Source organism: Punica granatum, chromosome 4 (genome assembly GCF_007655135.1).
Source record: "Punica granatum isolate Tunisia-2019 chromosome 4, ASM765513v2, whole genome shotgun sequence".
NCBI lineage: Eukaryota > Viridiplantae > Streptophyta > Magnoliopsida > Myrtales > Lythraceae > Punica > Punica granatum.
Window position 1 is genome coordinate 35,520,305 of NC_045130.1, and position 16,046 is coordinate 35,536,350.

At 41.2% G+C, this 16,046-nt stretch overlaps 3 protein-coding genes across 5 annotated transcripts; 2 read left to right on the forward strand and 1 right to left on the reverse strand.

The window, feature by feature from the left end:
* Positions 1 to 1,824: 1,824 nt before the first annotated feature.
* LOC116204823 (trans-resveratrol di-O-methyltransferase-like) lies at positions 1,825 to 3,373 on the forward strand. Of its 2 annotated transcripts, none has more exons than XM_031537140.1 (2): positions 1,825 to 2,653; positions 2,833 to 3,373. In XM_031537140.1, exons 1-2 carry the CDS (start codon positions 1,847 to 1,849, stop codon positions 2,851 to 2,853), a joined length of 828 nt encoding a protein of 275 aa, XP_031393000.1. In that variant the 5' UTR covers positions 1,825 to 1,846; the 3' UTR covers positions 2,854 to 3,373. The 2 variants fall into 2 exon arrangements, with proteins under 2 accessions (XP_031393000.1, XP_031392999.1); XM_031537139.1 differs by having other exon boundaries at positions 2,939 to 3,373.
* A 173-nt stretch (positions 3,374 to 3,546) lies between these two features.
* Positions 3,547 to 6,295, reverse strand: LOC116204825 (translation initiation factor IF-2). Of its 2 annotated transcripts, none has more exons than XM_031537142.1 (2): positions 5,451 to 6,290; positions 3,547 to 4,002 (listed from the first exon to the last, which is right to left on the reverse strand). In XM_031537142.1, coding segments are annotated over exons 1-2 (696 nt in total). In that variant the 5' UTR covers positions 6,146 to 6,290; the 3' UTR covers positions 3,547 to 4,001. The 2 variants fall into 2 exon arrangements, with proteins under 2 accessions (XP_031393002.1, XP_031393001.1); XM_031537141.1 differs by lacking the exon at positions 3,547 to 4,002 and adding an exon at positions 4,203 to 4,606 and having other exon boundaries at positions 5,451 to 6,295.
* A 4,517-nt stretch (positions 6,296 to 10,812) lies between these two features.
* Positions 10,813 to 11,860, forward strand: LOC116202282 (fasciclin-like arabinogalactan protein 9). Its single transcript, XM_031533784.1, has one exon. The coding sequence runs from the start codon at positions 10,869 to 10,871 to the stop codon at positions 11,607 to 11,609; it is 741 nt and encodes a 246-aa protein (XP_031389644.1). The 5' UTR covers positions 10,813 to 10,868; the 3' UTR covers positions 11,610 to 11,860.
* Positions 11,861 to 16,046: the final 4,186 nt, after the last annotated feature.

Below are 16,046 nucleotides of genomic sequence, written 5' to 3' on the forward strand. Positions count from 1 at the left end.
ACATGAAAGGAAATACATAAATGTGCATCAGAAGATGCCTAAAATACAACATATATACATGGTAGGCTATGATTTCGTATCATCTTACAACAAGACTTAGGAGTCTAGACTTGTTACCCAACGTAATATGACTTCAGGATCATGCATTGGCAAATCCATAGTCAAAGTACTATTACCACAAATGAGTTTTGACTATAAATAAAAACATTTTCCCCCTTATTTGCTGTGAAAGTCAGTCCGTTATCAACTGAATTACCACCTCATTAATTTTAATTGATTATGGTAACTAGAGAAAACATTCAATTTGATCCTCGAAAGATCAATTTGCCAACAATTTGGTCCCTTAATTAATTTTGCAATCAATTTGATCCTTGAAAGATTAGTTGGCCAAAGATTTGGTCCTCGTAAGATTAATTTTGCCAACAATTTGGTCGCTCAATGAATTTTGCCAACAATTTGATCCTTGAAAGATTAGTTGGTCAACAATTTGGTCCTCGAAAGATCAGTTGGCCAACAATTTGGTCCTCGAAAGACCATTCCGGCGGACAATTTAATCCCGACGTTAACTGACCATCGACGCTGTGATGATAAACTGACGTGGAAGTTGATATGGCACATCCTTAACTAACTGCAATTGAAAATTTATATTTTTAATTCCTAAATCCGATATGACAACGTTTTGGTCGTTCGTCTCCCCCCCAAAAAAAAATTCACACCTCACTGAAACTGAACGATGTCGTTCCATTTTCTCACCATACCAAAAGATGTTCACATTTTCACTCCATTAACTCTTTAAATCCTGCCATTCTCCTTCCCCCATTTCAACCCTAACTTCGAAAATCTCTTTGCAAATTGTGAAGACACGGTGAATGAGTGACTAAATCAACATCTCCATCACGTGTTTCATGCAAGTTGGACCACCTCGATTGATTATGGTTAGTTGGGATTCTCGTTTCTGTTATAAAAGATGGGGGTGGGACAACTGAAATGACTTCATATCCGGTTTGGGGATTAAAAAATCAAATTTTCAATTCTCGTTAGTTAAGGATATGCCATATCGACTTCCAAGTCAAATTATCATTACGGCGTGGACGGTCAGTTAACGTAGGGACTAAATTGTCTGGCAGAACGGTCTTTCGAGGACCAAATTGTTAGCCAACTAATCTTTCAATGACCAAATTGTTGGCAAAATTCATTGAGGGACCAAATTGTTGACAAGCTGATCTTTCGAGGACCAAATCTAATTATGAACTTCTACAGTAAGTTTTTTGGAGCTAAGATTTTTTAAAATAAGTTTACATATCCAGTAAGTTATTCAATACGAATTCAACCTTATATATTGAAAATTATCATGCATGTTCTTATGATAAATTAGTACCTTTTCGTACAATAATATGTGGTATCACAAAGAATAGAAACTTATATTAATAGAAAAACCATAGTCTCAAAACATTACATGGGACACTAATATCATGCGGTACCTTTTTGTACAATAATATGTGGTATTATGTACTGAGTAAGGATTCCAAAATGCTACCACTATTTGAGTATACATAATATAATGCCAACATGGCATACATATTGTATAACTGAATAGCAATATGGCAGCCACATTTTTTAACAGGATCTGTCAAATGCACAATATAAATTATATACTAGAAGAATTTTATAGTTATAATATTATTTTTCTCGACCCAAAGGACCAAAATAGTAATCTTAGCCTTAAAAATATCACTCAGCTTAAATCATACTAAATTAAAAAAAGAAAATTCACAGGAATTTGTGTTCTATTTATACCCACACGAACCAATACAGCACGTAAAACTCGACCTTCCTGTTAGTTGTCATGGAATTGACTAACGGAGAGAAGACTAGTGACTTGAGGGAATGCCAAGCACAAGTTCTTGTGTGGAACCAAATACTCAGCTACATAAACTCCATGTCCCTAAAGTGTGCCGTCGAACTCGGCATCCCGGATGTCATCCACAATCACGGGCGTCCCATGACTCTCCCCGACTTGGTCTCTGCCTTGGGTATCCCCCAGGCTAGGGCTGGGTTCCTCCACCGCCTCATGAGGATGCTCTCTCATTCCGGCTTCTTCGCTCTCCAGACTGAGCAACCATGTGTCAACAGAGACAAGGGAGAGGAAAAACCGGAAGGTTACGTTCTCACCCCTCCATCGCAGCTCCTCCTGAAGGGCGACCGCTCAAGCAAAAGCATGCACCCTCTTGTGGCCTTCGTGGTGCACCCAATTCTTATACAACCATTCAATGGCCTGAGCAAGTGGTTCCACAGTGATAGCTCCGGAACTCCCTTTGAGATGCAACATGGGAGGGCATTTTGGGAATACATCGCTCGTGACCCCGACTTCAACCTTCTCACGAATGAAGGCATGGCGAGCGACTCTTCAGTAGTAGTGAGTGAGATCATGGACAAATGCAGGAGATCTTTCGAGCAGTCCACCTCTGTGGTGGATGTCGGGGGAGGGACGGGTCTCCTAGCCAGGAAAATTGCTGACACGTTCCCTCACTTGGAGGTCACCGTGCTCGACCTTCCTCATGTGGTCTGTGGCCTGGAAGGCACCAAGACATTAAAATTTTTGGCTGGAGATATGTTCGACTCTATTCCTCCTGCTGATATCATCCTACTCAAGGTATTATATTTTTCCTTGCGTTTTTCTTCTTGTCGGACATGGAGAATAGACTTTTCGACATTGTTTCTTCTACAAACTTTGGTATTACGCAAACCGGACTGTCCGCATGGATCCGTAAGTGTAGCAGCTGTAGACCATAATGATAGCATAACCATAGCCTTGACGGTTTTTATATCCAGGGGAAGCTGAGTCCTCACTGAGTTTTGCAGCTGTGTGTTAAACTCATTGAGGTTTATAACTGCAGCATTCACCATTAGTGCAAATAAATTGATGTGGTTTCTGCAGTGGATACTGCACGACTGGAATGACGAAGAGGGCGTGAAGATATTAAAGCGATGCAAGAACGCAGTCACAAGCAATGGCAAGGATGGAGGAAAGGTGATTGTAATCGATGTAGTGTTGGATGACCAAGAGGACGAGGCGTGTAGTGAAATGGGCCTCTTATTTGACATGATGATGATGGCGACTTTAACTGGGAGAGAGAGGTGCAAAAAGGAATGGGCTAAGCTCTTTCTCGATGCCGGGTTCCGCAAGTATGGAATCACACCTCTGGTTGGTCCAAGATGTCTCATTGAGGTTTATCCATAAACATGTCTAGCTATGACATCTAGGCATATGTACCTATCTCATATGTCTGTTTTAAGCTTGTGCTGTGTTTGTTGCTATGTTTGTGGCATTTCTATTGTGTATTGAAATGAATGGGGCAATTGATTCCAAATATCCTCCTTTACTTGGCAGTTTCTTCATCATTTCATGGTCGTCGCTGTCCTTCCTTCCTTCTAGTACACTATGAGCGATGACGTCCCTGAGCTCAATGCTCTATTCAAATAGGAATTACAAAATCCGAACCTTTCATCAAGCACTACACGCAGAACATTAGGAGATTTAGCGGAGGCGACAAATTCAACCTTTCTGCATGCAATTGTGTAAGTACATACACAAATCTCTCGAGTTCTAATGAAGCGAAATACAACAACCAGAGAGGCGTCATCAGGAATTGACACAAGCATTTGTTGAAAATCGAAGAAGACGGATAACAAGTAAATTCTACATTTCAGGTGCAGCTCCCCCTGCCTCTCGTGTTGGAGGAGACAAGGATGCAGCAGTGGAGAGGGTTGAGTGCTGGAGCATTTTCTCTCTTTGAAAGAACAATCTGAGCAGTTAACAATAGGTAATCCTGTCAACAAAGGTTAAACCGAAACGCTTATTGCTTTACTCCATTCCTTGTGTGTTAAGTCTGCTGAAGTGAAACCAAAATTGCAGTTCCTGAGGGAGAAGAACGATTTTGGCAGATTTATCCATTACTTGCTCAACTAACTTTCCTCATCTGTGCACTGAAAATAAAGCATCTGCAAGAAAACATTGTACACATAAAGTGTTATTTCCAAGTTTAGTTTCCATTACAATAAATGCGCGGACAGAATAACCTCAATCTTGTTATACTACAGCAAGCATGAATCATAAGTTAATGAAACATCAGGGATAGACGCTCAAATTTCTGGGGATACGTGTCATATTGTTACCAAGTGCAGAATTGTTCGGGACAAAAGGCAAGAACTTTTCAGTCAAATTTAACACTTGTAAAAATGTTCTTGATCTGATGAACTAGAAACTGCAATACACTATCTTCATCAGAAGTCGGAATTCGTTCCATAGGTTTGGAAAGAAGAAAACGGTGAAGCTAGTAGCCCACCACTCCCACGAATCAAAAAGAAACATATATTGGGTCACGTGGTATTGAGTGAAGATGGTGATGGAATGGAAAATCAGATCTTTTCCATGTTTGTGCGTTTCCAACGAGACATTGCTCCATCAATATGTAATACTAAGCAGGAAAAGCGCCACGAGAATGGATTACTCCGCCGTTGCCTGCATTGTCTTGTGAAATTCACACTGGCTGAGCATCGATAGTATGTCCTTGACCTCAATTGTTTATCATATCCCAAGTCAGCACTGTGTTCAGATGCTTCTCCGTAAGGGCAAAAAAAAGAGGGGAAAAAAAAGGAAAAAGAAAAGAGGAGGAAAGGAATGAGACAAAAATGCTCCTTGTTCCGTCGATGATAACAGTAAACTAGTGAAAAGGAAAGGAGTATTTAGTAATCTTAGTATGCCCCTTGACTCAAGATATCACCCTGTAGTGCCTACCAGCAAAACTGTCAAAGGAGGGTGGAGAAAAATGCACATATTTCACATCCCTCTTATCCGAAGGCAGCCTAAAAGGACCTAACATTGGTCAATCAATAGAGCTTCTCTCTTAATCCAAATGAATTACCCGAACAACCTTCAAGCTCATGCTTTGCAAATCCAATCTCCTTAAAGCAGGACACAAAAGCTAAAACATAAAGGAACCAATACCGACAAGGAAGTTAAAACCAAAAAAATGGACACTGACGAGAACAAGCAAATAGGCGGATTGAGAGAAGGCCGCAGTGTTTCTTGGGAAATCAATCGCTTACGACTTAGAAACTGTGTGCATGACCTTAACGTACATCATTGCTGTAGTAGCAGTAAAGGAAGCATCTTTACATATGAACCCGACATTTCCCGAAAGCAACTATCCGCAAAGCGGATATTCTTGCAATTAAATGGACCATCACCGTTAACAACGTAATACCGATAACCCTTAATAGCCCCAAAAATCCAATTTTTATCTGCCAAATTTATATCGTAGAATCTGTAATCACTGAGAAAGCTAGGAAACTAATCCGACAATCAATAACATCGATTCGCTGATGAAATGATAACAAATGAATCGTAAGTAATAGTTTTGGCAGTTATGAGCTGCAAGGGATCATACCATCCTCTGGAACTCGGCCGGGTGCCGAACGAGCTGCCCCGACTCAGATCTGACTCGCCATCTCTCATCATCCTATCATAGCCGCCGGATTTCGGCCGACCCATCTGGTCCTCCCCATACCGCCCGGGAGATGGTGATCCGTAAGGCCCCTGCTGCTGCTGCTGCTGCCTGTGGACGGGCTCTCGCTCTCTGCCCCGGGGCGCGGCCTGCTTCGGCACCTCGGGCCTCTCCTCCCTCCCCGTGAAGCCCGGCCTCAGGTGCGGGGGGACGAACTTGTCGGGCTTCGGCGAGGTCAGGGAGGACACCACCTCTTTGTCCCTCTCCAGGACAGGGACCGGACAGGGGAGGGGAGAACCGGCACCCGTTCGACCGAGGGGCCGGAGGGAAATGGGGTCTGCGTCCGGCTCGTCGCGAGGCTGATCGGGGACGGGGAGAGGGGAGGAGGGCGGAGGGGCGACGGCGATCGGCTTGGGGGCGGGACGGCTCAGGACGAGCATGCGGCCTTGAGTGAGGTGGGACTTGTAATTGGAGGCAGCGGCATTATGGGAGGACAGACTGGCGTAAGGGGAGGAGGAGGAGGAGGAGGAAGGGGCGGTGGAAGGCCGGGAGGAGCCGGATTTGATGGCGGAGGACGAGAGCTGCTTCTCGTAGATGTCGTTGAAGTTGATGGATGTGTACTTATTCGTTCTTGCCATCCACCACCGTTACCACCGCCGTCGTCGCCGCCGCCGGGAAGAGTAGAGAGAGAGAGAGAGAGAGAAGGGGTGAGCTAAAGCTAACTCGAGATCGGGATCTTCTTCTTTGGGACGGTGGGACGGTGGGACGGTAGGACGGAAGAAGAAGCAGAAGGAACAACCTTTGTTGGGAATTATTGAGACTGATTTGATTTGATTTGATGCGACTGTCTGTGGGCTGTTTTGCACAAAGTTCGACAGTTTGGGGGGCACAAATGACAAAACAACAAATGGTTTTTCATTCAGATTTGCCTGTGGTTTTGTGCGCGCAGACTTAAGAGAGCCCCCGACAGGATGCTGACCTGGTGAGCTCTGATTGGCTGCTCCTAATTGCTTCTCTCTTCCGCTTCCGTTAAAAATTTACCTATATATATATATATATATAATCATGAGACATGATCCATCTCTCGCTCCATAAATTTCATCTGCAATACCGGAGTTCGATATTTAAGTACTTATTTCATTATCAAGGCAAATCTACGAAGAATGGAGGATTAATCTCAATTTTGAGGACACCTCGCGATCATGTGAAAAGATATACGTAATCCAATGACAAAAGCAAATGAAGATTGGAGAGGCTAATGGGCTGTTTGCAGTTGGGTTGTTAGACAAGCTAATGGACTAAGCAGATCTGTTGTTTCGGTTCAGTATGAAATTCGATCCGTAACATGCAGGCCCAACTTGGGCTTTTGATGCCCATAACGCTTCGAGTGTACGAGCACACGGATACCCCTTTCACGACGCTGTCTTGATCGAATCCATCGGGCTCGTTCAATGAGCACCATGGTCGCGCTTGATAGAACTTAATCGATAAAGTGTTTGAAATCTAGTGATTATTTCCATCATAAGGAAAAAAAAAATGGATTGGATCGATTGCACCAATATATATAGACTTATGATGGACTGGTAACTGACTTTACAGCATTTGGCCACACTAGGTCCGATCAACCGGCCGGCTGGGCACTAAGTTATTCTCTAAGTTCAATTTTAAGTTCGATTGATAAAAATAAAAAGTTATGATGATAATTTGATCGTGCTAAGTTATTTCTGTTTCCAATTCCAGCAAGCTCTAGTCTGTTTGGAATATCGCATACTTTATTTTCCAAAAACAAAAAAACAAAAAATTGTCACTACAATGGGTAATTAATTGTTAAACAAAATGTGTTTATACATATTATATGTCTATGTACATGTATATATGTCCGACCAACAAAGAGAGGTGGGTAAGGTAAAATAATTTTTAATTCATCCAAAAGGATAATCTGATGAAAGTTCATGGTTGTTGATTGGTCTCTCTCATGAATGATTTGGATGTTAATAACCTTTGAATACAAGGTTAGCTGCTAAGGCTTATATATATCTATAGTTCATCATTTTAAAAAAAATGTACGTTACATGGAATTAGCAATCGGAATTGGAGTTCTTCGGAGTCTCGTACAGAACTTTTCAACATCGGTATATTCTTAAGTTCTCTCGTGATGATCTCCTCGTGAAACTTTACTTCCAAGACATTAATGACATCCTTCTTCGTAATTGACCATTTATGGTGGTGCAGGCTGTGTGCATTTTTTACTATGCCCCAAGCTAGCATATATGGTCTGAGTTTTCTCCGCATGTACCATATACGCTAGGGGCACGCGGGTCCCGATACCCCTTTTTTTTTATAGTATTCGAACCGTACTCTGTAAGAGACAAGTTTCAAAATTTTGAAACATGACCTTACCCTGTTCAAACTTGGAACCAGAGCCTATCTGAAATTTGAATTATACTACAGGTTACGGGTATTCTGTTGGAACCTGTAACTTTTTATTTTATTTTTTCTCTTTAAACACAATAAATAAAATTGAAAAGATCTCATTCACAATCATGCAAAATAGATAAATGTCGACATAGATTAATCGGATCCCGGCCATCCATCTGTCCATAAAACTAAATGATTAAGTAGCTATCCTTATGATTATGCAGTAAACAAAGTAAATAAGCAACTAAAAGAAATATAGCTATTTAGTAAAAAAAAATGATGAGGTAGCTTTCCTTAGTAGACAGAGCAAATAAACTCTCCTTATTATTATGTAGCTAATAACATCGCACATAGAGGATTATATAAATGTAAAATAATTTAAATATATATATATATAGGTCCTAGGTACCGGTTCCGTGAGTACTTTGTATGTTGGAACCAAAATCGAAACTTATTTTCATCGATTTCTTAAATTACTATCCTGATTGTTTCATATTTTCAATTGGAGTTACTTGAACTCTACCTTAATTATTAGGTTCCAACTAGTTCTGTATATGCCCAGTAGCCCCCAATATACGTAGTTTTTGCATTATTTTGTGGTTCTCATTGAGCAAGAGAAAGGGATAGTAGGGAAGGGGAGGGAAACAAAACGATACATCACTAAAATCGCGAAAATAATCTTTCTTATAATTTTGTCACTGAAAAAAATTTGTAAAATTAACAGTATATCCAAAATTAGTAGACTTTTTATTGAAAGAGAAGTAATTATAAGATAATGTTTAAGTTCAAGTTGTATGAACTCATATACACTAACAAAACAAAAAAATCTTAAGTAGGAAAGAGAAACCTTTTTAATTTTTTTCCCCTAAAAAAATAATTTACCTCATTTCTGGAATGAGTGGCTCAATTATGTATACTCCCATTCGTCTCCATTTGTTATTTAAAGTAAATTGGATCAAATCTGAATTTTGTCTAAAGAAATACTGAAAAAGTTTATATAGGACCTCCCTCTATATTCTCAAATGAACTCTACGTTTAATCAATATTTTGGAAACATACTAGTTATAGCATGTGTGCGTGGATATATGCACACATTCCCATAAATTTTTACATTGATTTTAAAAACTCACAATTGCAGTAACTCTGAGCTATTGGGAAGAGCTAGCTAGCTTCCATTTTTCTTTTTTCTATTTTGTCAATTTTCCCGATATTAGTTATCTCTATTATACATATATATTCTATATTTTATGTAGAAATTGGCATCCCAACTACAGAATAACAGACAGGGATTGGTAGAGAGAGAGAGAGAGAGAGAAAGAGAGAGAGATAATGATGTCAACTTGGCACCCTGTCTGTATATTATATCTATGTCACATGGAGAATGCTATCGAAAGCCCATAGCAGTGAGAACATTACACCCTGCCACATCTCCTTCATCATTCAACAAAACTCTTAGCTCAAAAAGTACTTGCCCTTGCTCCCATCCTATTCGAAATATTACTAATTTATCGATATAAACAAATCAAAAGAACTATTGCAAGTTAAAATCTTGCTTGAGAATTCATTTATCCAAAAATCTTTCTCCGATATTAATACTTAAGGAAAAGGTCAAATTTGGTCCTCAACCTTTAGCTAGTTTTCTATCATAGTCCTAAACCTTTTCTTTGGCTGAATTTCATCATCAATCTTTTCCGCACGGTATGAGTTCAGTCCTTCGGTCCAAAATTCCTTCAATTTTCCCTGACATGTATATTCGTCAAATGAGAGTGTGCCATGTGCGCGATAGATCACTGCTACTCTAAACCTGTTATAGAGTAAATCCGATTCTTTTTTTAATCGGATCCGTAAACCGAACTAAGATATTTTCCGTTCTTTTAGAATTCCAACCATTTGTTGGTGCGTGAGACGATGAAAAAGAAGCCATGACTGAAATCCTAAAAGAACCGGAAATATCTTAGTCCGATTTACAGATCTGATTAAAAAAAGAATCATATTTACTCTATAACAACCAGTTTAGAGTAGCAGTGATCTGTCATACACGTGGCGCACTCTCATTTGACAAATATACATGTCAGGGAAAATGGACGAAATTTTGGATGGAAGGACTAAACTCATACATCGCGAAAAAGATTGAGGACGAAATCCAGCCAAAGAAAAGGTTTAGGACTAAGATAAAAAATAGCTAAAGGTTGAGGACCAAATTTGACATTTTCCCTAATACTTACCACCACAAGAAAAACGGGCTTCAGGGATGGAAATTTCCATCACTGATGCTCAAATTTCCATCACTGAAGGCTCAATGACGGATTTTTTCTGCGTCGGACATTTCGATCACAGATCCATCACTGTCCGTGAGGTTTTTTTTCCGTAACTAATCTGTCACAGATCCGTCACAGTTATGTGACTAGTCCGTCGCAAATCAATTGTGTGACGGATCTCGTCCGTCACAAACTTTCGTCACTGAACCCCGTTTTTCTTATAGTATACGAGATGAAATATTAAAAATGACAATGAAGTTTCATAATGTAAAAACCGTAACATACTTTATTCCGTTTCGAATGAAATCATCAGGTACCTTCGGCTTATTAACTGTGACAAATCCTTACCAAAATACTGCCTTATTCATGATTACGAAATACTTTCTATAATACTGAACTCTTGTATTGAAGGTAAAGTCTTCCCGATACAGAGGGTGTTATTTATTTATTTCCTTTAGTGGGCTTCTACTAATTTGTTTGGTGGGATTGTCTTGATCCGAGCATGTAGATAGCCAGCTCATGCCAACAAAACTTTGTTTTTCTTTTCTTTTTATATTTTTGCTAAGAAATTATGCCACTAAAGTCGTTACCCACAGTACCCTTCTTATCCCATAAATTCCCCATCACATTCCTTCCAATTCTTCTAAGCCAAAACACTCTTTCCTCTATTGCACCATCTCACAAAATGGCTTCTTCCCAATTCATTCTCCTTGCCCTCATTTGCTCCATCCTCCTCCTCCTCGCTCCCTCCCAAACCCTAGCTCAGTCTCCTTCGGCCCCAGCCCCGGCTCCATCAGGTCCCGTGAACTTCACCGGGATCCTAGACAAGGGGGGCCAGTTCAAGACACTCATCCACCTGATGACAGTCGAGACACAGGTCGCGAAGCAGATCGAGAACCAGCTCAACACCTCCAGTGAGGGGCTCACCGTGTTCGCCCCCACGGACAATGCTTTCAACAACCTCAAGTCCGGCACCCTCAATGACCTCTCCACGGAGAAGCAGGTCCAGCTCCTCCTTTACCACGTGCTCCCGAAGTACTACACCCTCCAGTCCCTCGTCACGGTGAGCAACCCCGTGCGGACGCAGGCCAACTATGGGCTCAACTTCACGGGCCAGGCCAACACCAACCAGGTCAATGTCTCATCCGGCCTCGTCAATACACAGGTCAACAACGCCTTGTACCAACAGATGCCCTTAGCTGTCTACCAAGTGGACAAGGTCTTGCTGCCGGCAGAGCTGTTCGAGGCCTCGGCTCCCTCGAATTCTCCTCCAGCACCAGCAACGAAGTCCAACGACTCAAACTCTACGACCTCAGCCAAGGGGCCGACTTCCTCAGACAACAGCGACTCCGGAGCGAGCCAGATGAACCTGTGGTCCGGTATGGTTGTTGGCATCGTGGCTATCTGCATGGGGACTCTCTTGTAATGAGAGAACTGATCATCAGATAGTGAGTGAGTGGTTTTCATTGATTGCTTGACGATGTGATGAGGAAAGCTGTTTGATGAGAAGAGTACGTGCATTCATGTCATTTTCTTCATTTGTATCTTTCGTTTTTCTTTTTGGCCCAATCGAATTCAATTTGTTACATTTATGCAATTGTGCAACATGCTGCTTAAATAATTTTATTTCTTTTAAAAATTAGCAACCTAATAAGATCCAGCACATGTATTTCATCATTTATGACTGTTCTGTGATAACTATCAATCAACTGCGTATTTATATTACGATTAGTCTATATAGATTTAATTAGTATAAGCTTTGTCCGTAAATTCTTGCATATATAATTGCAAGGTAGATTAACATATTCCACGAGCAGTCAATTGTGGATCTTGTGAACATATATACCAATTATTAGTTCTACATGAGAATCGACTTTCTGCTTTAGTTATTCTCGTAGCTCGGTCTTATTCTTCAAGGGCTAATTACAGATTTTCATGGTAATTTTGACCCAAGATTAAGTTCAATCTATTACCGACTGAAATTTTCAACGTCCAGTGGAATTTGAACGATGGTTAGACTTAACGCCAAATGCTCATCGATCACTTCATAATTAATTTTTTAAACATTGAGATTGCACGTAGTCAAATGCTCATCGATCACTTCATAATTAATTTTTTTAACATTGAGATTGCCCGTAGTCAATTTGACTGCGGACAGAAAATGCCATCTCAGATCCAAGGCAGATCACATGGTTACTGGAAGAGTTGGTGATGATGAAATATATAAATGACAATATAAAATAAAATATTAGTCGAATTGTTTTATATGTTGTTTAATATATAGAAGTTATTATTAATATTTATACGCATCCACTTTACCAGCCGATTAGATGAAGTCAAAAGAAATAACTTTATAATTTTTTTGTGCCAACGTCCACTTGCAAACTTGGGCATTGCAATTAATTTGTCTTTTATATTAGTATATTTTATTTTTTGAGAGATCTATAGCTAATACAAAAATTTACAATATACGCATGCATACATTGACGTGTGTTCATAGTAATTTGCTTGTGGTAAACCCTAAAATAAGATTATATATCTGCCTAATGGAAGAAAGAAGTTCAAAAATATACGTCCTAACCAACATGGATTTGTTCGAACAGTTCGACACTTATTTCTTTTAAATAAGATTTGAGGTTCGGGACTTGTGAATTGAAAAAATTCATGAGATTTACCCCTTGAATAGGTCGATCTCGCTCGAACTGGATTAGCCAAAACTTATTGGGCTTCCGGATATCAAAGTACACCGGCGGAAATTATATGTCACAGCTAGTAGCTACTTAATCATTTGACTTTACAAATATTAGTGCATATTGTATCTATGGTTAGAATATGTTATTGGGGAACAATATTTGTAACTTCCTTTTATATTTGTACCATTCAATATTGTATAATGAAGTCACCCACTCATTGTGGGTAGGTTGCCTTTCTCTTCCACCTTCAGCCGTCCTCAGAAATCTGCAGAAGTCTCACGCCTGCCTCTCTCCTCCACCACTGCAGAAAATTTCCCCATGGCTTCACAACAAAATTCAAGCATCTCAAGGGAGAATAACACTCCCAACCCAACTCCCGTTACCTTCTCTGATTCGGCTGCCCTTCCTATTTCTCCTCCAGCCCTCACGAATTCCATTACTACCCTAAATAATAAACCACCTCATACCGGGGCAACTCAACCAGAACAACTACACCGTGTGGAGATCTTTGTTCTCCACATTCCTCCGATCGCATGACCTTCTCGGCTACGTCGAGGGTCATGTCACTCAACCTGCAGAAGGGGATCCAGCCCTTGCTCGATGGCTTCGCACCGACGATCACATCAAGTCATGGCTCTTGGCCACTCTCTCCGAGTCACTCCTTGAGGAGGTCCATGATTTGCAGACCTCCAAGGCTGTGTGGGATGCTCTCCACAACAGATATATTGATAGTTCCAGGACTCGCACCATGGACATGCGCATGTCCCTTCTTAATAATAAACTCACTGATCACGCCACTGTTGATGATTATCTCAGGGCAATCAAAGTGTTTTCTGATCAATTGCGAGCTGCAGGTTCTCCTCTAAACACCGAGGACATGATTGCATATGCCCTTCTCGGGTTTCCACCGGAGGATATGTCCCTCACCACCACATTCTCCAATGGGCGAGAACCTCTTACATTCGAGCAGCTGTGCACCAAGCTGATGCACCATGAATCTCGCCTCCAGCAGCTAAAAACGCTGACTCCAAACGCCCGTGCCAACACTGCCTTCCATGTACAGACTCAGCCAGGAGGCCATTCAGGAGGAAATTGCGGAGGCAACCATGGCTACAACAACGGAGGCTACCAGCAGAACCGAGGAGGAGGCCATGCAGGCCGAGGTGGCGGAGGCAACCTGCAAAATGCATGGGGACGGGTTAAAATTGGAAACCAGAGTACTCATGGTAATCCTGGTCATGGTCGTGGTGGACACGCCCAAAAACAAAACCATATAACTAATGCTCCTGGCTTGGTAAGGTCTGTTAATCATGCATCTTCATATTTCAGTGATGTAGCCACGGGTTCAGGATCTGGTAATAGTCTGTCCATTGTGCAATTCCCCGGGACACTCAGGTATTCAGTGTACGCAGCTTTACAAATTTTCCTAGTATTCTGCGCATTTAAAAATCATGTTGAAAACACACTTCGAAAGAATATCCGATATTTTCAATGTGATGGAGGTAAAGAGTTTCATAATTCAAAATTTTTAAAATTGTTTCAAGACTCCGGAATCTCATTATGAATGTCTTGCCCGCATACCTCATAACAAAATGGGGTCGCAGAAAGAAAACATCAACATATCATTGAATCGGTTGAACCCTTATTACAAAGTGAATTGCCACATAAACTTTGGGTTGATGCCGCACCCGCATCAGTTTATCTCATTAACCGTCTACCGTCCTCGGTTTTACAAGGACCAAGTCCTTTTGAAAAACTACACGGAAAATCTCCGGATTACTCAATGCTTCGTGTATTTGGTTCTGCTTGCTTCCCTAATCTTACACCTTATACCTCACATAAATTAGAAGCACGTTCCAAGAACTGTGTGTTACTTAGGTATGCACCTAATTATAAGGGGTACAGATGTCTTGAGCTGAAAATTGGTAGGGTTTACATATCCCGTCATGTTCGTTTTGATGAATATTCTTTCCCCTCTCAGACACTAATTAGGAGATCATATGCATTGAATCCATCAAACTCCCGATCTATTATTTTGCCATCTAATCTGGAAATCTCACCGGCTGTTTCCGTGCAATCCGAAGCTGTTCTGAATAATGGGGCTCCGCATGACTCAGCCAAAAATACTGGACAGGCAGACAGTGGGCGGTCCAACACGCTGGAATAATCTGATGGGCCTTCTGAGCCTCCGACTGCTCAGCCCAATTCAGTCACTGAGCCCATCCCCTCACGGGCTGCTTTGAATCGCAGCCCACAAACACTACCCCCGAATTGCAACCAGCAAACGCGGCACCTGAAGGCCCATCCGATGCTCCAGATTCTGCACCTTCCTCTCAAATTAATAATGCATCAAATCCTCGTGCATCCATGACTAGGACAGCCGCATTGCATCCCGTGACCACAAGATCAAAATCAGGAATCACAAAGAAAACCAATAAACTTAGTTTGCATGCATCCACATAATCATCAGTTGCCGAACCCACCTGTTATTCCCAGGCAAATAAGGACCAATGGCACCAAGCAATGGCCCGAGGATGCTCTCCTGCAGAGCCACACTAGGACATTGGTACCATCCAATCCACGTATGATCACTGTGGAGAGCACCTGGAAGTATCGCATCAAGTATCGATCTAACGAAACCATCGAGCGATACAAGGCTCGATTAGTTGCACAAGGCTTTCGGCAGCAACGGGGGATCGATTACAATGAGACCTTCAGCCTAGTAGTAAGACCCTTCACTATTCGACTCGTTCTTTCCATTGGTTTATCCATGGGTTGGGACATTCATCAATTAGACATGAAAAATGCATTCTTTCTTACATGGTTATCAATCTGAAGAGGTATACATGCGTCAACCCCCTTCTTTTGTCCATCCACGTTTTCCTAATCATGTCTATCTATTACATAAGTCCCTTGATGGTCTGAAACAAGCTCCGTATGCCTGGTTCTCTCCATTTAGCTAATTTCTCTCCTCTAACAGATTTTACTCCAGTCAGATTGGTACTTCCTTATTCATATATCGTGACAGTCCACACATTATTTTGCTCCTCTTATATGTTGATGACATTATTATTACTAGGAGCTCACCTTCACTTTTATCCCATTTCACCATTGTCTTTTCAAGGGAGTTCGCAGTGAAAGATCTCGGCCCATTACACTTTTTTTTTTTT